This window comes from Dendrobates tinctorius, unplaced genomic scaffold (assembly GCF_039654945.1).
Source record: "Dendrobates tinctorius isolate UK_male_01 unplaced genomic scaffold, ASM3965494v1 ptg000143l, whole genome shotgun sequence".
NCBI classification, from domain to species: Eukaryota; Metazoa; Chordata; class Amphibia; order Anura; family Dendrobatidae; genus Dendrobates; species Dendrobates tinctorius.
The window spans coordinates 47,161,209-47,183,592 of record NW_027361810.1 but is presented as its reverse complement, the minus strand read 5'-3'; the positions used below and the strand labels follow the sequence as shown (position 1 = coordinate 47,183,592).

At 39.8% G+C, this 22,384-nt stretch overlaps 1 protein-coding gene across 1 annotated transcript; it reads right to left on the bottom strand.

Annotated features, from left to right (window-relative positions):
• Positions 1-6,266: 6,266 nt before the first annotated feature.
• Positions 6,267-10,060, bottom strand: SP9 (Sp9 transcription factor). The gene is made up of 2 exons (XM_073545919.1): positions 9,915-10,060; positions 6,267-8,680 (listed from the first exon to the last, which is right to left on the bottom strand). Exons 1-2 carry the CDS (start codon positions 9,933-9,935, stop codon positions 7,397-7,399), a joined length of 1,305 nt encoding a protein of 434 aa, XP_073402020.1. The 5' UTR covers positions 9,936-10,060; the 3' UTR covers positions 6,267-7,396.
• Between the last annotated feature and the right edge of the window lie 12,324 nt (positions 10,061-22,384).

Below are 22,384 nucleotides of genomic sequence, written 5' to 3'. Positions count from 1 at the left end.
CACGATATCAGGAATAGATATAACGATATTATGGTACATTCTCTTGTATTACCCACGAGTCACATGCAGTCACACATTTGCAGACAGACATCACTTGCCTGACCCCCACATTACACAGCCGCCTCCATCTAATATTTTGTGCTTTGACATCTAATTACATAAGTTGCAATTTTCTATCTGGATTCCCTCCTATGTAACTTGTTCCGCGCCTTGATGAGTGCACATTACCAGGAAAGCGGTGATCATTTAATATTTGTTTATAGGAAATGAACGGGGACTTTAAAAAACTTCCCATTCGTCTTGAGATGGCAGAAAATAAATATCTATTAAGGTCTTTATTTATGTTGTCATTGATTAATTCCTCACTAGCTCATTTGGTTCCGATTTAGAGCGATTTGATTCTAATTGAATTAGCATATAATTTGAATGTGCATAATTACTGTAATTATGACATTCAGGTAAGGCAGCTTTAGGCATGAAGGCAATTTTACAGTTTCTAGTTAGCTTCTTCCTAGGAAAATGGACAAGGACTTTTTGCCCCTGATTTTCTGGCAGTAATTATACCTCTGTCATCAACCACACAGAAACTTCAGGGTTCTGTTATTTTAAGGAAGAAGAAAAAAAAAATTCCAAATTTAATGCGAGACATTAAGATGAATTGTGACTTCTCTTCTTACATTTTTTTTCCACTTCCTTCAAATCTAAATGATTCTTTATGTTATCCTCATGTTAATCTATTTCTTAGCAGTTTACAATCCGGAAACTAATGAGCGAACACTCAATGGGCGACACAGTTAGGAATCAATCTGATCAATTTGCAGGAAACATAATAAAGGAATAATGAGAAATGCCACAGATACGGATGTAACGGAGCTGGAGGTGTCATCGAAATGCTCCAAGGTGGAAAACAAATGAGTTCAGATCAAATTTACCTTGCAGCCCCATGTAAAATCTCAGCTAAATGGATGATATTGGAGCAGGGTCTGAACATCTCTTCCTATCTGTCTATATCCATCTGCACATACACGCTGCAATGTAACAGATTGCAATGATGAGTTCGTCATTTGGCACGGCTCACTGGGACATCAATTAGGTGTATTCCCTATAGCAGGGATACAGAATCTCAATGCTGCCATGTCTGCAGATTGAGTAATTATATATAAAATCTCAGATCCATGGATGATATCGCAGTTTGGTATCTATCTAGAAAAAAGGCAGCACTCCAATATTTACCAAACAATAAGGACTTTAATCAGCCCATGTTTGGCGGCCATACCACGTGGGCTGATTAAAGTCCTTATTCTTCGGTAAATATTGGAGTTCTGCCTTTTTCATTTTCCTATATATTTACGCAAAACTGGATTCTTTGCATGGAAGGCGCTGCACCCATCATTTATCGTATACATAGTGTGCAGTTTTAATTTTTTACTTTATCTACCCATCTATATCTATCTATCATTTATCTATCAATCATCTATCCCATATCTATCTATCTATCTATCCCATATCTATCTATCTATCTATCTATATATCTATCTATCTATCCCATATCTATCTATCATATATATTTCCACTTATCTATATATCTATTTATCTATTATCTAGCTCCTATTTATCTATTATCTATCTATCCATCCACCTATATATCTAGGTCTAGACACATATTTGGCACAGCTCACTAGAACATCAATTTAACCATGTCGGAAGATTGTGCATTTATATATAAAATCTCAGATATATGGATAATATTGTAGTTGGGTATTTATCTATCTATCTATCTATCTATCTATCTATCTATCTATCTCTCTATCTATCTATCTGTCGTATCTATCCAGCCACACATTTAGCAGAGCACATCAGGACATGTGACATTCAGCTCTTCTCTTGTGTGTTTGTAATATTTATCTAATAAAGGTAGATGCTGTTCGTAAATCATGTGCAATAAGCCTCCTCTTGTATTGACTATACAGTCGCTGTCCACATTGCTGAAAATGCAACAATACTGCATCTTATCTGTAAGGAATATAGTGAATGCATTTGGGGTTGATCTATGTAAATTACAAGAGCTTTTCATCTTGTTACAATGCTGCATTGCAAATTATATATTTCAAAAAAATGACATATATCATACGCAGAATTAATAATAGACTCATTCTTAGATCTAGAGATAGATAGAATTTAGAAAGTAGCCGCACACTGTTATGGCATCATGGAGAGCTACATTGAAAATGCAGCAAAATAACAAGATAGCCGGAGAGAAACTTAAAAATGCAATCGTTCGGCAGTTCTCATAATCGCCAAAAGGTGGTGCTAAAGGGTTAAAGTTCCAGCCGCTTCCCTCAGGAGGAACATCTTCTGCTGTTGAACATTTTTTTTCTCCCTCTTTAATTTATTTCTGCCATAAAAACAGTTAGGATAAGTGACGACTGCCAAAGTTATTTACTAATGTGCGGGGTATACTTAGAACAGTGTCTCCCTATTAGAGTTCCCACAGAACCCGGGGTTTCCTTGAGTTGTGATCAAGTTTTCACCAAAACACACCAATGTCAATGTTACCACACGAAAAACTGATTTCAGCCAACTCGGGAGCTTTGTAAAGCAGTAAACATATCTGAGCCAAATTATGGCGCCGGACAAGAAATATTGAGAGTGTTACCTACCCTGCGCCGCCCTAGCACCTCTAGTGGTAAGGTTGGGAATTACCTGAGCGTGTAGCAAGGCTTTACCATAAAGGTTTATCAGTAGTAGGTTTGGTAAAAGGATGAACAAATTCAATCGAGAGAGAGAGCGGGGATTTCAATATCTAGTAATTTAGGATTTCATTTAATTTATAGTATCCATGTGAATGGCGTGCGTCATTCCTAATCATACTAAATACAGATCAATTGTATGTACATATGTACGTATTTTATACAATGTACATATATATATGTATTTTTATACAATGAGTGTGTATACAGTATATATGTGTATTTTATACAACGTATATATATATATATATATACACACACTGTATATACACAGTATATATATATATGTGTGTATTTTATACAATTAATGTATATATATATAAATATATATATATGTATTTTATACAAACAATGTAGAATGCTTAGATATGTATATATTGGACATTTATTATTACCTAATTGAAAAGTAAAGGAAATGTTCTGATTACTTTATTTTTTACGATTAGACAAAGTTGTGCGATAGATTATATCAATTTTTTATTAATTGCGCAACAATAATAAACTTTCGATCTTTTTGCTATACGCTATTAAACAAACAAACTGTCTGTAGCAGGTATTAGTGTTTGTGAACAATGCGTTATAGAGATAGTTACTGGTGATGATTGAAGCCATTGATTGCTTGGCACGCCCAGGTCCCTTCCCTAATTCTGGGGGGGCCACAGTTGATGGACATGTGTTTGACCTAAGGGGCAGCAGCAATGGCCCCCACTGGTCCTTGATCATTGAGCTGAACACTGAACCCTAAGCCTGTAGTCACATACTGGCGTCCCGAACTCATTTCCTCAGCTTTTTTTTTTTTTTTTATGTGTAAGACATTGAAAAGCAAATGAGGATCCCGGCAAAAGAGCGAGAGCGAGACATTCCTCACAAGTCAGTGTGTCCACTGCTGGGACAATCACTCCTGTCATCCTGCAGATAGGCCTCCTGCTCTCCGCACGTGTTCGCCCGATCATGGTCACATTGTCACATGTGTCTTCCTAAATACTATACGACGACGTTACGTTACAGTCGCCCGCGGAAAATAACAATAACGTGAGACAATCGACAATATTATGTCTTGCTCTCATATTAAATTATTAGGAAACAAAGCTTAACTTATTGCTAGGCGTCCGATCATAAAATTATATCGTACATAGGATTATAAATAATATTTTATAAGAAAAAACTATCAAAATATATTAAATTAAAATAAAATATTATAATAAATTCTATATACCATAAATCTAAATAAAATTCAGAAAAAAAGTTCACTTTATTCAAGAAGAAGTTATCTACATTCACTTTTCTGTTTCTCAACCCTTTTTTATTTTTCTGGATCGCAAGACAAAGAGCAGTTAAAATAATTTTCATTTCAATAATTGCCTTCTGGTCAATTTAACCGGGCCTTATTTTGAAAGAAGCTGTCTAAATGAGATTCCTCTTGCGAGCGTGTTCCCAGGCCTGATCCTCTCCCTCCCGCCCCCCCCCCCCCTTCCCCGACACCCAGGCTTTAATTATTCCTGACTTTTTTTCAGCGCATAAGACGCAGCACTGAGTAATCACAAAGAAAAGCAACACAGTATCCTTGAACCTTTTCAATAGCAAAGCCAAAGATATTCAAATAACCAGCAAGGCCCATTGCACCGCATGGACGCATAAGCAGCGTTTGCAAAAAAAAAAAATCCTCTATTTGCATATATCAAAGAGGGGAAAGAAGCGGTTGCCACTGCTAACATTAAACAGAGCAGTTATCAAATCAAGTGCTGGTTGTGTGAGCGATCAAATCGTTTTCCATTTCCATGTGCCCCTAACCCTTATACCGTTTGACATGCAAATTCCGTGCAGTTAATTTAGACAATTAAAAGGGATCTTCAAGGGAGCTTTTGTCCCACTGAATATTCTCACTTTTCCCCCTGGACTATCGGAGATAAAGTTGGCCAGAACAAATGATGTCTAGCAGATTAATTAGATATTTGATAAGACATGAATCCCTAATGAGGGAGTACAAGACGCAGGGGGCTGCTGCCTGTTCACAGTCAAAATTAATAACATTGAACACGATTTTCATTTAGGCATGAAATGTAGGATGTAGAGTATTTATTGTAGTCGTTTAGTCACTGGGGACGATCTGTACACCGAGATTGGAGGTAATTGATTTATATGTGTGTGTGGATCTATGGATGTGTGTGGAGGGACAGAAAGAGGTGTGATATTAAAATATTTATGGGGAGATAAATGAAGAATAGGTGGAAAGGGAAATATGTGATAAATAGGAAATTATTAACGATATATATGAGAAACATATAATAATGGATACTAGATAAATAGATAGATTTAGGATAGATAATAATAAATGATAGATACAAAATAAATAGATAATTGATACATAGATAGATAATCGATAGATATTAGATAGATAGATGATAGATAGATAGATATGGGATAAATAGATACCTGATAAACATATAGATATTAATGACAGAGAGATTGTTATTCTCCAGAAAATAAATATTTTAGAATACCCTAATAATAAATTATAGCAAATATTAATAAGTACCTTTTTTTGGAAAAGAGAAATTAGGACTCACATTTCTTTCAAGCCCTGTTATACATATGAATTGATAGATGTGAGATGGATAAATGGGATATTTACAGACGATGGATGGATGGATAAATATAATATATAGAAGAAGAATAGATAGATGAATAATAGCTGAATAATAGATAGATGATAGATATACATACATACTTAAGTAGATAGAAGAGAGAGAAAAGAGCAGCAGCTTTCTAGCAAAAATTAGGTGCAAATCCTCCCAGTTACATATCAGTTTCTCAATAGATAGATAGATACTTGATAAGATCAGAAATATATATAGGTAGATGACAACTGAATAATTGATAAAAAAAATAGATAGCTGAATGGCATATAATATATATATGATAGACTGCAAAATAGATAATAAGAGACACATAAGTAGATCAGGTTATTTACAAATAAAATAGCGCATAATTAGATCATTTGTATGGATATTAAATATTACTCTTGCTTGAGAATAGATATTTATCTAATAAATAGATTAAAGATACAATAGATACCGGTGTGTGTGTGTGTGTATATATATATAAATATATACACACACATATATATAAATATTTATATACAGAGAGAGATATTTCACTCTTCTCTCTCTATATATATATTGTATGTACATATATAGCTAGAAAGACAGATAGATATATGAGAGAGATGACAGGTGAATGAGAAACACAGGAAATTATTAGACACCTGTATGAGAAATAGATGATTGAAAGATATACAGATATTTATGACGGCTATTCTTAAATAAATGCTGTAGTAAATGTCATAAAAATAAATGAGCGAAAATGCTAAAAAAAAGGATAAAATTATAAAGAAAAAGAATCACACACATTTATTCTCAGCCCTGTTTGTTTTTACCATGTTGTAGCATTACAATATTTCCCACTATTGACCTCTATTCCTCCGAGGAGCAGGACAGACAGAGAATACCAGGAATATGTTTGATCATAATTCTTTTAATAATACGAAAAATCAAAATATGATCAAGGTATTTTTTCTATATAATACAGATAAACGCATTTTCATTTGTTTCATTGAATTTAATTTACGTGTCTGAGTGAAATGTTAAATCAACATATTAAATATCTTTTACATATATATATTGACTTTCACAAAGTGCATCAGAAATTAAAAGAAGAAAAAAGGAAAAAGAAAAAAAAACTCCTGAATTTCAGGAATTCACCAAATATAAACTATTAGGGGAACATTTACAGGGGTGATGGGAATGAACACAATCTTTATACAGCTTAAACAGAGACTGTCCCACGCGTTCCTGCCACTTCTCACCTTTGAGGATGGTTAGTATTTTTCTTTTATAATAATAATAATTAAAACAAAAACTCTGATTGGGATTAGATGTGAATGAGAGGTCAGGATATAATCCAGCCAGGAATTCATGGTCTATGTAATTTCCAGTAAAATCAGGACACAAAAATAAATGCCGATCTCAGTTCGTTTCACACTATCTGGTTATATTGCTCTGGTTGCTGAAAGTTTGCAGTAATTGGATGGGTTTGTGCAGCCTGGAGGGACTCTACCTGCCTCCCACAATGGGTCACTCTGCTGCACCCCACACTAGGAGTCACTGCACCCTCATCACTCTCATTTATAATCAGTCATCCCATTGAGGTTGCACTTACTGGAAGGAGTCCTGCTGCACCCCAGAAGTGACTGCTTCTTCCAAGGAGAAGTCATTGCTGCACCCTAAAAGTATTTGCTGCTTTTTTTTTTTCAAAGGGAAAGTCACTACATCAGGAGCGTCTGAATAATGAAGAAAGAGTTCCTGCATTCCAAATTGCTGCTACTGCTTTCAAGGATGGGTTGCTGCTTCACCCCAAGAACCTCCTGCTTGTCAAGAGGAGTCCCCAGAGGCACCTCCTGCTTCCTAGGAGTATCTGTTGCAACCCAGAGGTGGTTGCACTACCAAATATTCAATATTTCACCCTAGAAGCACCCGCTGTTCATGTAGCCCCCTACACCCTCAAAGCTTCCAAGGAGTCCTGCACCCTAGAAGTGTCTGCAGCTTTTTAAGAGGTCCCTTCTGCACCCCAAAAGTCTTTGCTGCTCCCTAAGAGTCATTAGCTGATTCCTTCCCCGGTCTTACAGCTTCTAGGATAAGCTCTGGGGACTCTGACCTAGGTGTCTCCAGGTTGCTGGCATCTGTGTCGCTGTCGCTGCCCTTCTTTCCCCCTCCTATTCCTCCTCCATTGTGCGTCTTGATGTGTTTGCTGAGGTGGTCGCTGCGCATGAAGCGCTTGTTGCATACGGGGCAGGCAAATCTCTTCTCCCCTGTGTGAGTGCGGAGATGTCGCTGCAGTTCATCACTGCGTGTGAACCTCTTGCCGCAGAAGAGCCAGTTGCAGACAAATGGCCGTTCACCAGTGTGCCAACGCAGGTGAGCTTTAAGGTGTGATGTTTTACCATAGACCTTACCACAGCCAGGGATATGGCAACTGTGTAGCCCCTTTCTTCTAAGGCTGGCACCTGCAGGCCCCAGGCGCTCTGCTTCTTGGCAGTTGGGACAGTCGCAGGTGGCTCTCCCAGAATATCTGCGTGCCGAGCGTCCTGATGCACCTGTTGCTCCTCCAGAAGCCCCAGAGAGCATGGAGGTGCCTGAGTCTGGGTAGGACGGTAGGACTGGCTTGAAGCCTTCTTGGGTGAGCAGGTGCTGCCCAGTGGAGAGTAGATGGGAGGCAGCACTGGAGCCCAGCCCTGTGGAGCTGAAAGCTGAGTGCGTCAAAGAGCTAAAGTCCGGGCTATACCCGCTAAGCTGAGTATGGGGCCCCCCTGTGTGTAGGGCCCCCTGTAGAGCAGCCGCTGCAGCTGGAGGGTTTTGCACCTCTAACCAGGTGCTGGGGCTGGCAGCGTGTACGTCCCACCAGGCTGATGCCCCATTTGCCACTTCTGAGTGGAAGCCGGACTTATACCAGGACTCATAGGGATGAGCCATGCCTACCCGCGGGTATAACCCGTCTGCTGCGCCATGCACTTTGGATATAAAGGCAGATTGTCCTGCGGCTTCCTGGGGGGACACTCCAGAGGAGTTGGTGAAGAGGCCGCTGTAGTCACTGCTGAAGGCTGACGATGTCGGGGATGTGGAGGCCAGACAGAAGGCGCTGTTGGCAGTTGCACCTCCCCCTGTTAGGGCGCTGGATGCCCGACTGGTGGCCACTGTGAAGCCCCCAAGGCTGGATCCCAGGCTGCAGCTGGAGGAGGATCTTTTCCAAGGGTGAAAACCTCCTTTTGCAAAAGCGCTGGACTCCGGGAGACTGCTCAGGGGGCTGGTGTTCCCAATCTTGTTACAAGTGGCAGCCAACATGGCCAAGGGAGTAGTGCCAAATCTGGGTTCTTCCTAGAGGAGAGATACAAAACACCACAAAGTGAATACCTTTCTCTTCTGATTTCTTGTATAGTAGCCTGATCATAAGTCTGGGGCCCAGGAGCTTAAAGCCAAATGACCAGTGATTAGAGCAACAATCTCAACATTGGTCAATTTTTAATTAATTATTTAATGTGTAAATTAACTCATTTCATTGCGATATTTTTTCATCTTTTCTCTTTGTGCTGTCCTTAATTTATTATCACAAAGAGTTATTTTAATTGATTATTATTATAACAAATATACATTACATAAAACATGAATATAACGTATTATTTCAGTTAGAAGTCTATTATTTCATGGTGTATCATTGTACAACATTTTAGAAGAATATTTCACCGGAAAATAACAAAATAACACATTTATTATTAACCGATAATTTAGTAGTTTCAGGAATGAGTCAATAATTGATCAATAAATAAGTCAATAAATTAGGCCAAAAAATTTCTTAACATATATAAGTCTTTAATGGTTTTCGTGTTATTTATTATAGCTATTTTAGGTTCTAAATTAAAAAAAAAAAAGAAAATAATTAAGTATTAAATGTCATAAAACATTTTTCATTATTAATAATATTACTATAGAAAATTGTGTCAATAAAATTAACTGCGTTTATCAAGATTATACGAATGCAGAGCTGAACTGGTTATTTAAATGTTTCCCTCGACATATTGTTATATAGAAAACAGTCATGGCAAATAACAAGCTCAGCACTGCTACATCTCTAGTTCTAGCACAAGGAATCGGCAGGAAAATACACATTACCGATGAAGGGACGTGAGATAATACAAAGCAGACGGGGTGCCGTGTCTTTTGATGAAGGAAGGGGGGGTCCTGTATTTATTGCTGGTCCTTAAGGATTGTAATACCAGAGGCTTTATGGAGCCCAAGACGACTGCGGAGTGGAATAATACTTAAGTGCTGCCGCTGCTTGTGTTCATGGGGTAATGGTTTGGGGATTAGGACAAATGAGATCGTTCAGACTGCATTGGTAGGAATGAACAAATGAATAAAAGAAACTTTCTTTCTACCCGGCACCGGGGGGGATGAGAGCTAATGGGCAAAAGGGGCATATAAGCAGGTGGTACTAAAAAGCGAGGGGCATAAGCAGTTAGTAAATCATGAGTTTATTCTGCGATAATATTAACTTTAACTTTGCGGCAATAATATTAGAAATAAGAAAAGAGAGGAGAATCTTTTTACTTACCCCAAGTATAGACGTAGCCATAGCCCGTCCCTGTCCCTGCTGTAGAGGAGCGCTGAGTGCCCGGGGGTAGATGCTGCCAGCTCTGTGCCACCTTCTCCCTATACAAGTTGCACTGAGTGAGGCAGACTAGACTCAGGGTAAGTGCTGGCAGCCGCCTGCTTTGAAGTATCACTAGCAGCAGCTGTAGCCCAATCAGATCGCATGGGACGTCGACTGGGAGCTGCGTCGTAGCCAATGAGAGAAGGAGATTTGCAAAAAATCTGAGTTCTTACAAGCCCTGCCATTCAAAGCAGAGGGGAGGAATTGGAGGCTCCGGTTGCTCTGGACCCCATCTACAAAAAAAAAAAAAAATTAACCTCTTCACATTATGTTGTGTTGCAACTGGTACGTGAGGGGTTAACAAATCCCCCTTTTTTTTTTTTTTTTAAAGAATGTTGTTCCTAAAACTGCAAATTCCGCCGTATTAGATTGTACGACTGATACCAATAGCGGTGTCTGCTTAATTACAACCCCAAGAGTCGGTTCATTTAATGACATTTATTTTCTGCCACCTTTAGGACATTAGCGGAATTAAAAAAAAAGAAAAGGGAAATGGGGGGGGAATTAAAATATTACTAATATAACACATGTAGCAGGACACCTGGACGATTATCTATTGCCCATAAGTGATTTGTATAGAAATGTCGCCTATTCTCCGTCTCTGTAGTATACCTTCTAGCTATCACTTGATACAATCATTGATTTATGATCAGTGCGGACCCCCCTACACCGCCCTCCTTAGGCTGATACAGGTTATTATTATATGATACTATTGACTGATTGTCACACATGCAGAACGCGCGAAGGGAGAGCGAGCCGGATCCTGGGGGGCTTTGATGCAGAATTTGTCATCTGTGATCATCTGCGGAGGAGGAATATGCTGCAGCCCAGACGCATAGGAGAGGTGAGTGATCTAACAGGTGAATGTGTACATATTAATGCCGAGTGCTAATAGAGGTGTCAGCGAGGCGTTCCTGGACATCCCATGGGGCAGCTCAAGCCTTCATTATTCTCCCCCCACCTTTAACTGAATTGCAATGGTTTAATATGTTGCATTAAATCCAAGTGCATCCAAATTGCATCCCTTATAAATAATGTCATTTTCACATGATATCGTCCCCTGCTGAGATAGATGGATAGATAGCTAATAGATAGATATGAAATAGATAATAGAGAGATATTAGATAGATAATTGGTAGATAGATATTAAATAGATAATAGATAGATATAGATAATAGATAGATAGATATTAAATAGATAGATAATAGATAGATATATTGGATAGATAATAGATAGATATAGATAATAGATAGATATATTGGATAGATAATAGATAGATAGATATTGAAGAAGGCTCATACACAGTGCCAAAACGTCGCACAAATGGGCCATTAATACAGATTTTTTTGCACTAAAACCTATGGTGTGCTGCTTCCTCATTTTTCTGTAGATAGATATTGGATAGATAATAGATATTGGATAGATAGAATGCATCCCATCTATCTATCTATCTACTTATCTATCTAGTCACAAATTACTGAAATAGATCCCAGATATACAGAGGTATTGCCTCCTGGATTTATTGTATTATAAGACATACAGAATATATCTCCCCCCACACACCTCTAAATAACAAAGGCCTGGAATTTAAAGAATCATCTTTTCCTAAAAAAAAAAAAAAAAAAAAAAAGTTAAAAGCAATTTCCCCGAGAACAGCTTTCCATATTATTCAAACGGGCCAAATAATACTCCTATTATAGAGGCTGAATGCTAGCAGTCAGCCCAGTGTAATTGGTGCAGACTCTGAGCCTTAAACCACCACTTCTTTATCAAGAGGTGAATATAGAACAATTTCTTACCAGCGCAGACACAGAGAGCGCAAATTGCCTCCTTTTTCTGCAATCAGGCCAATTTAACTGCGCTGCAATTAGCACTATTAAACGACCGTTCTGCATAAACAAATTTTTAACTGAAGATGGAGGAAAGAACAAAAAAACAAAAAACCTGCTGAAGCCAGAATATTTTTCTTTTTTTTTGTTTTTATCTCTTCAGTTTGTATTATTACTAATATTACTATTTAAACACATTTTGTCCACTATTATTATTATTATTATTATGCTAAACCAAATTAATACTGTCATTGTTTGCATTTTTATTTCATTATTAGTGCAGTTAGAAATATTATGACCGCTGCTAATGCTTTAATAATAGTAATATTAATAATATTATCAACAATATTTATTAACATGCATATATTATTAGGATTATTATAATTATTTGTACTAGTACTATTACCAGTGAATATTTATTATTAACTTATTATTAATAATATTGCCGTTATTAATGATATTATGAGTGTTACAGCTGCTCATTAAACAATCAATATTCAGATTTATTCCGAGTATGAATTATTCAAATTATTATTATTATTTGTAGAAATAATAGCAGTAGGATTGCAATTACTATTATTATTGCTACTATTATTACTACCAGGGCTAATAATAATAATCTTATAATTAATAACTTGCACGCCATATTTGGCTACAGATAGAACATTGGCTATTAATATTATGAGATAAAATAATTAGCAGCGCCATTTTTATTATTAAAACGACAAAAAATAATAATTTTATTTTCATTATTAGTAACAATTCCACTATTACTGCAAATAATATTGTATATGTTTTTTTTATGGATAGTATATGTATTTACTCTTATTATAATGGATGACTTTACTCTCAATATTTAATATAATTATTAATATTGTGGCATTACTGCACATTATACTGTTAGTACCGCTTAGACTACCATACTCCTCATTAGTTGCGGTGGTAGTATTAGCGTTATTACGAGCCTTTAAAATAATCAGATTCACATTTAATAAGTCACAAGTGATATTTTACAATAAGAGTTACAGGTGCTGAAATGTAAAGTGCAATGAATATGGAAATATCAGCAATATTGTATCGCAGAGGACCCGAAACCCCTCCGTAATTCGTAGCTAGGGCTGTATATAGGGCATATACATATATATATATTGGGGCGGCTTCCCCGGATTTGCGTCTTCTAGTAATATCCGGTGCCTGATATGTTTCATCAATAAACAGGTCCGGTAGGAAGACATGTAAAATATCTCCCATTACAGACAACCTGGTGAATGAATAGAAAGAGAGAGAGGAACAAGTGTGCGGAAAATAATAGCATCCTGCCATTAGTCAGCAGCAGGGCGTCCCCCCCCAGTATATGTTATAATTACACTTTCATTTACATTTTATAGAATCGACTTGTTATTATCAAATCAAGTGATGCTGATAAAATAACACCTTAGTGCTGGAGGAGCCGCAGCCCATGGGATTCACTCGCCTTCACTCATTTGGGGAACGTCTGTGTTTTTAGCAGATGGAGGAAAGTTTGTGTTTTTTTTTTTAAATCTGAGATGTAAAAGGAAGTAGTGGATACAGAGTATCTGTCACCCAGGACATCAATCATTGGTAATGAGGAAGAACCTGCCGAATATGGGATAAGCTGGTATCATTAATATTCAATATCCTGCAACCTTCCAATATTAATGGACTGAGAAATGTGTATATATATATATATATATATATATATATATACACTGTATATATATAGGACCATTAGATTGAAATAAAGTTATACATTAGGTAATGTATGTATCTAGAATGTGGTTACACATATAAGCGAATACAGCTATCTGTAGTAAGTACTGGGCGAGCACATATGTGGGGGTCTCCATGTGTATCATACAAACCTAGATATAAATGCACAGAAAGGAATGAAGATAATTAGATACATATGGAAGGATTGATATATACATATAGATATGGGATAGATAGATAGATAATAAATAGATAGATAAGGGATACATAGATACATAGATAGATATGGGATAGATAGATACCATAGATAAATATGGGATAGATAGATAGATAGATACCATAGATAGATAGATACCGTAGATAGATATGGGATAGATAGATAGATAGATAGATAGATAGATATGGGATGGATAGATAGACAGACAGACAGATAGATAGATACCGTAGATAGATATGGGATTGATGGATGGATAGATAGATACACATGGGACAGACATAGATACACTAGATCGCTAGACAAATACCACACACAGATACACTCACATATACAGTATAAATGCACAGTACAGATATATGCATATATACATTAATATAAGTGTGTATATACATATATGTATACTGTAGATAGATATAGGCTCATAAATCCACTACTTTTTCTATAGTGATTACAGACCAGGTTAGATACAGTATGTAGCAGGTATTAGTGTTTGTGAACAATGCGTTCTAGAGATAGTTACTGGTGATGATTGAAGCCATTGATTGTTTGGCACGCCCAGGTCCCTTCCCTAATTCTGGGGGGGGGGGCACAGTTGATGGACATGTGTTTGACCTAAGGGGGCAGCAGCAATGGCCCCCACTGGTCCTTGATCATTGAGCTGAACACTGAACCCTAAGCCTGTAGTCACATATTGGCGTCCCGGATTCATTTCCTCAGCTTTTTTTTTTTTTTTTCTGTGTAAGACATTGAAAAGCAAATGAGGATCCCGGCAAAAAAGTGAGAGCGAGACATTCCTCACAAGTCAGCGTGTCCACTGCTGGGACAATCACTCCTGTCATCCTGCAGATAGGCCTCCTGCTCTCCGCACGTGTTCGCCCGATCATGGTCACATTGTCACATGTGACTTTTTCAACTGTATATGACGATGTTACGTTATAGTCACCAGCAGAAGATAACAATAACATGAGACAAAGCGACAATGCTGTGTTTTTTCTGTGTCTTAGTTCTTGGGTGGTGTGAACAGGGTCTTACTGACCTGTTCATTTTTTGTGCATGTGTCATGTGTTCTTAATATATAAATATTACAATCCTAAAGCAATAATACTTTTTCTCTCTCATCCCTTGGTTGAACTTGATAGAGATGCGTCTTTTTTTAAACAGCACAAACTGTGTAACTATGAAATATAATAAGTGACAATAATAGAGAGTTAAACCACAATTTTTAGATAAAATATGAACAACTGACTTAACCCCAATCTAAACCAACCCATCATTCACTTTATGTAGTCTGAAATGATTTTCATTCAGCATTCTCTGCAACTTTTTTTTTTCTCTTGCAAGATGAAGAGCAGATATAGGGGTTGTCTGACGAATAAAAACAAAGAAACACCTGAAGTTAGTTGAAAAGTCAGTAGCTGTAGTTAATATAATGTTTTTGGTTCCTTTTTTTTTCTCTAAAAGTTTGATGTCCCAATTCTTGCGTGCTGAGATTTCACACTTTCTGATCTGGTGCTAGCGCCTCTAAAAGTTCATAAAACTACAATTCCCAACATCAATTGGTATCAAATCCTCTCTTACTGCCTTGAGTCATTCTCAGATTTCATGCTAACCATCCTGCATATCTCACACAGGATACAAACCTCATGCCTCCTACTAGTGTTGGCCTGGAGCACCTTGGGCCCACCAGAGAAAATCATTCTTGAAGCCCACTATGTAGCTACATAGAAATAAATACAAGACCACCAATTGTGCGGTAAAACATGTTAATATCTGGGTATAATATAAGGTAGTACACCTCTTAAAGGGAATCTGTCACCCTTTTTTTGGACTATCAGCTGCCGGCATTGACATCAGGGGCTTACCTGCAGCATTCTGTAATGCTGTAGATAAGCCCCCGATGTAACCTGAAAGAAAAGAAAAACACATTAGATTATACTCACCGGAGGGGGCGGTCCGGCGCCTCCCATCTTCATACGATGCCGTCCTCTTCTTCCCTTCCTGTTGTGGCTCCAGCGCAGGCGCACTGCTCTGCCCTGTTGAGGGCAGAGTAGAGTCCTGCAGTGCGCAGGTGTCGGGAGAGGTCTGGCGCCGGCGCACAGGGCAGAGCAGTGCGCCTGCGCCGGAGCGGCTACAGGAAGGGAAGAAGAGGACTGCATCGTATGAAGATGGGATGCGTCGGACCGGACCTCGACACCCATCATACCGGACCGCCCCCTCCGGTGAGTATAATCTAACTTGTTTTTCTTATCTTTCAGGTTACATCGGGGGCTTATCCACAGCATTACAGAATGCTGTAGATAAGCCCCTGATGTCAATGCCGGCAGCTGATAGTCCAAAAAAAGGGTGACAGATTACCTTTAATTATGCAGCAGGGGTTGGCATAGCTCTCTCATAGAATATAAAGTAGCCCCCCCTCATAGAATATAATGTATCCTCCCTCATAGAATATAATGCAGCCACCCTTTTGAAATATAATGTAGCCCCCCCCTCATATGGTATAATGCAGCACCCCACAAAATATAAAGCAACCACCTCATGGTATAATGCAGCCCCCCATAGAATATAATGTAGCTCCCTCATAGGGTATAATGCAGCCCCTCCACAGAATAAAATGTAGCCCCTTCATAGTATAATGCAACCCCCTCATAAGGTATAATGCAGCACCCCCATAGAATAAACTGTAGCTCCCTCATAGGGCATAATGCAGCCCCCCCTCATATAGTATGATGTAGCCCCCTCAGAATATAATGTAGCCCCCTGAGAGAATAATGCAGCCCCACACTGTATATAATGCAGCCCCCACACAGAATATAATGTAGCCCCCTCATAGGGCATAATGCAGCCCCCCCATAGGGTATAATGCTGCTCCCTCAGAGGGTATAATGCTGCCCCCTCCACCTCCATCATTGCTCTCCCCATCCACCCCCTTCATTCTCCTCATCACCACCTCCATCATTGCCTTCTCACCCACCACCTCTGTCATTGTCCTTTCCACCACTTCCATCTTTGCTTTTTCCACCACCTCCGTCATTGCCTCCTCCCCCACCACCCCATCGTCCTTTCCACCACCACCAACATTGACTTCTCCCCCACCACCCCCATTACTGCTCTCTCCATCACCCACATTATTGCCAATCTCCAATACACACACAGCACCATTCTCACACACACACAGCACTGCATCACTCTGTCATTCACACACACACAACGCACCACATACACACACATGCACGCACGCAGGCAGACCCACAGAACCATTCACTTCTCCGCACGTTCCTCGCAGGTGCAAAACATCCTGGCAGCATCTTCTTTGCCAGCAGCTTTCTCTCTGAAACAGCTGCGTGCTGAATGATGACATCATCCGGCTGTGCTGTCTCAGACAGGAAGCGCCGGGCAGGAAGCAGGACGGCATCAAATCCCTGCAACTCTGCTCCACTGCCAAGCTGCAGGGATCGCTCCCTACCCGCCGATTGCCCTCAGAGTTAGCTGTCCTGCAGGGGCCCTCCTCTGGGGCCCCGATGCAGCCGTAATGGCTTTACATGCGGGCAGTGTTAGCCTCAGCCTGCGGCTAACACTGCCCGCTATTAAAGTGAAATGAGTATTCACTCCTCTCCACGCCCATGGGGGCATGTGGAAGCGCGAATATTCATTTCTCTTTAGCAGCGGGGACAGGCTTCTGTCTCCAGCTGCTGCTCCGCTGGCTCCAGGCAGGCCCCTCTGATTCAGGGGCCCCATAGCAGTTAGGTGTGCTGCTATTAGTGACACACCAGTGGTTGGGGGCCCCTGGAGCAGTGGGGGCTGTAGGCAGCTGCTGGCCAGTATGCCAGCAGGTGTCAGTGTCTGGGCCCACCGGAGAATTCTCTGGTTCTCCGGTGGGCCAGTCCGACCCTGCCTCCAACAGCCCACAATTAATGTTCTAGGAACAGTCGTGACCCAGGGAAGAGAAGTCAAACCCAAATCTGACATGCAACATGAGGTAGAACTAGTACTACCGGTACTGCACAGAGGCTGGGTGAAAAGACAAACTACAAGACTTGAGTTATTTACTGTAGATATTTGCTAAGACGTGAATCCCTAACGAGAGAGTACAAAACACAGGGGGCTCCTGCCTGTTCACAGTCAAAAGTTATAACATTGAACACGATTGTCAATTAGGCAAGAAATGTTTTCTGTAAAGTCATTTAAGCCCTGAGGATTATCTGTAACATGAAAATGGAGATAAATATACTATAAGATAGTATAATTGTAATACGTGTTAAGATCGCATATCTGTCTTTGATCCATATTGTTAGAACATTCTATATATTTTGTAACTATCCTATCCATATTTTATAGAAAGATGATCATCATAAGTAATTAAGAGTTTTCCACCACTTTGATATTGATAATCTTTCCTAAGATAGGTTTTCAATATCAGATTGGTATGCGGTGGACACACTCGGTCTATAAATCAATATCAGATTGGTATGCGGCGGACACTCGGTCTATAAATCAATCAGCTGATGACAGCGCTGGCATCACTGCTCAGTCAGTGGTGGTGACTAGTGGCGGATGCCGGGTACTGCAGATTAACTGCTATTATAATTGGATCCTGCATACTGGGAGCGAATGAGCACGAGTACCGTGTGTCAGTCCAAAAACAATCAGCTGTTTACAGTGCCGACATAGTCCAGGTGTAGAGAGTGTATAGAGCTAAAGAGCACCACTTTGTCACACTGCTTAATGGAGGCCCCAAAAAACAGCAGATCAACACTTATCATAACTGGATCCCACCTATGGTGACGAATGATCATGAAAGTTTGCTGGTAATACCTCTGTGGTTCCCCAAATTTTTGTACTCACCTTGTTCTTCAGTTGTTCGTAGCTGCCAAACTGTGAGACTCTACCTTCAGAGTGATAGACTGATAATCGATAGATATCATTGTCAAACGAATGAGTGACATAAAAATACATGATAGAAAGTAAAAAATAGAAACATTGTGAAAAAGATATTTTTTTATTATGTACTGAAACTTTACAATATTTCCTACTCACAGGATTAGGGTGAGACCAGTAGAAGCGCTACTGCAGCGGGAAACGGCTGTCGTCATTTCCACTCTCGCTCCCATCCTCCCTATGCCGATGTTTTAAAGTATTGGAATAAAGAAGATTTTAACCGGTGAGTGCCATCCGTTTTCTTTTTTGGTGTAACAGGATTAGACTGAGAATACTATTAAGTTGCCAGACGAGACCAGCTCTCACAAGTCTTCTTGAAATATGAGGTCCGTCTATGGATTAAAATAGAAGCCACGGCTTGTCCCACTTCTCTGATAGACCTTCTTATTTAGTCATCTCTTAGAAATTGACCATCAACTCTATGACCTGCCCTCATTAACGCTTTCTGTGGGATAGATTAAGAACTTTCTTGATTCTGTCCATGAACTGGAAGCTCCTGCATTTCAGAACCAAGACTTGGTACCTGGTCTGACTCCTCACTTTGTATGGTGGATCAATAAAGTTTTTTTAAGAATAAGTAACTTTAATGATAGACTCAGAAGCAACTCATTACAGTTTTTGGCAAAATAGCAGATTCCGAACAATTCTGCTATCCACAGATTTGTTTAAATTTGTAAAACTGATAACATTGACATTGCAACTAGACCTACACCCCAGTCTCTATGTATTAGATTTGAAGGAAGACAATTAAACTATTTTTTTAATTATCTTTCTCTGTCTCTTGGCAAATAAGCATATATGTATAAATAGTCTGTCTGTTATGGGCTCTTCTTGTGAGGTGAATTCCCTAAACTGAAGGCCTAGGTGAGGAGCATGGACCAGAGGAGATGGTGCAGCGCTGAGGGTATTAATGGACAATGTATGGATTACCAAAAATCAGCAAATAGGGTATGCATGATTGGAGATATCATGTGGAGTAGACAGCACAGATGAAGCAGAGGCAGGTGTTTGTATACACACGGGAACAGCAACTGTATTAGAAACTTGTATCTTCTGGCAGGGAAGCTGTTTATCATAGGAATGCAGTCTGGTATCTTTCGGAATTGCAATGGTTAAATAAAGGAGTAACCGAAAAGTAAATGAAGTCTGGTATATTCCAGCAGGACACTAGTTAATAGCAGCCATGTAAGAGTGAAGTAAATGAAGACTGGTATCCTCTAGCAGGACAATGGTTAATAACATCCATGTAAGAGTAAAATTAATGAAATCTGGTATCTTCCAGCAGGGCAATGGTTAGAAGCGGAAATGTAACAGAGAAGTAAATGCAAACAGGAGATACTCTTGAGTACATATGTTACTTCGATTGCAGAGGCCAAATGTGAACAGAAATGAGAACAGTTGTGAGGAGTTGTTAACTTGTGTGCTGAAAGGCTGATGTGGACAACACCTAGCAAGTTGGACTCGGCTTGGAAATGGCGCTGGTTGTAGTATGAAAGTCAGCAGTAGAAGAGGAAACATTAAACACCTGGCTGGAGCTCAGCCAAGAGAATTAGGCAACATCTCCTAGCCAACTTGAGGCAACTACTTAATACCCAAGCATCTGATCTCTACCAGAGCTGGACTTAAAAGTCCTAGGTGTCACGGGGCAGTTGCGGGAAAGTAGGGGACGAGGAACCTGGGCCCCTGCACTGCTGCTCAGGCTAAGGAGGTGCCCTGACTTTCCTTAACTTGGGGCACACTTAATGGTAGTGAGGCCCAAGTCTCCAACCTGTCCCTATCTCCTGTTTAGCCCTGAGCTAAACCCCCAACCCCCTCCCCAGGAGGTGAGACAGGGAAAAGATTTACTGCACCAATAACACAAAGGAAAGATGCAACAGACACCACAGGGTTAAAGCAACTGAACAACAAAACTTATCTTCCTCTGCCGTCATGCACCGGACAGCAGAGTTAGGCACCAGAACGGGAAATAGCTGGAGCTCCACTGTAACACAGCCTGCTCCTGACTCCAGCTTGGGTGATCTCCAAAGAGGAATAATATCACCAACACCAGCTGATGCCTCAGGCGAACTTTTATAGGAAGGAGGGAGTGGTTAGTACCTGCTGACCAACAAAACATGCAATTACACCATCGGCCTCGGGGGGGGGGAAAGCTCACCAGCAGGCTCAGTACACTTGTAGTAACACCAGCGGCCACCGGGGGCAAAATTGATACTAACCCCCGAAGGCCTGAAAGGGAAAAGGTTTATATAAGTGAATCCAGACTCTGACACAGATCCAAAAATGGATTGTGACACTAGGGTGATTGTGTCAAAGCTGTTTGCCGTGTCACTTGAGAAACCCCGGCTTGAACTACTGCAAAGAGAATTCGCCATAGGAAAAGTGTGCCAGGCCCAGCAATTGTTCCTGGGACAGGTAATATGTTCAAGCTGTTTGGAAAGTTTTACTGAAGTAGCACTTGATTCATAATATATTGTCCTTCATTTAAAATGAAGCATCTGAAATGTGTTTCAGAAGTACAGAAATAATAGAGGTTCATTGTTTCATGTTCGATAGGAATTGCCTAATATACAAATATTTTGGATTTGGAAAAACAATATTGTGTTTTCTATGACTGGATCATTAACAAGTTCTCATGAATGCCAATACACCTAAAAAAAACAAACCTGTTGCATCCAAAAAGAAAGTCCTTGCTACTTCCCAAAAGTTTCTGCTGCTTCTTTCAAGAAGTCACTACACTACCTAGTGAGTCTTTTATACATAAAGAAGCAATTCCTGCTCCCTGAAAAAGCTCCTAGTGCTGCCAAGGATGAGTCACTGCATCACTCCAAGAACCTGCTGCTTGTCAAGTGGAGTTCTCTCTTGCATCCCAAAGGCATCTATAACTTTCAAGCAGTATCTGTTGAAACCTCGAGGTGGTTGCTGTTGCCCAATTTTCAGTAATTTGGTCCAGGATGTCCTGCTGTTCCATAGCCCTGGAATCACAAAAGACTACATGGAGTCTTACACCCCAGAAGTGTCTGCTGCTTTTGGTCACTGCTATATCCTTTTTCTGGTAGCTGGAGCAATTACAGATGGCTCTCCAAGATAATCTGGGTGCGGAAGTCCCTGATGCATCAGTTGTTTTGCCAGAGGCCTGAGATAGCATGAAGATGCCAAAGTCCAACTAGGACTGGTTGGAAGAACTTCAGGTCAAACAAGGAGGGTATGTCAAAAGCAATGAGGGAATCTGTATCAAATAGTGCAGGATCCCCTTATTAAGGCCCATTGTAGAGAAGCTTCCATAATCAAAGTGTTCAGTATCGCTAACCATGTGTTGGGTCTGGGAGCATTGACAACTCACAACTAAATTTTATGTACCTCCTAACAAGTCCCTTTTTCGCGGCTTATTGAATTTTGAATATTCTTACAATCAATTTTATAGCTACGCTCGTCATATGCTAATTAGTGGGTGACTAATCTGGGGGGCATTGATTTCCCCAGGCAAATCATCCTACTGATCATGTTATCACACCGCTGTGGGTATGAGTGACATGATATGCAAGAGCGGGTTACCGCCGCCTTTTGCAAATCTTTGCCTCCCTGGCTATGTGCAGTGAAGCTGGGTGTATGCTCCTGGCTTCAATAGGGCACTGCGCATCACAAGGGAGGCAGCGGTGACG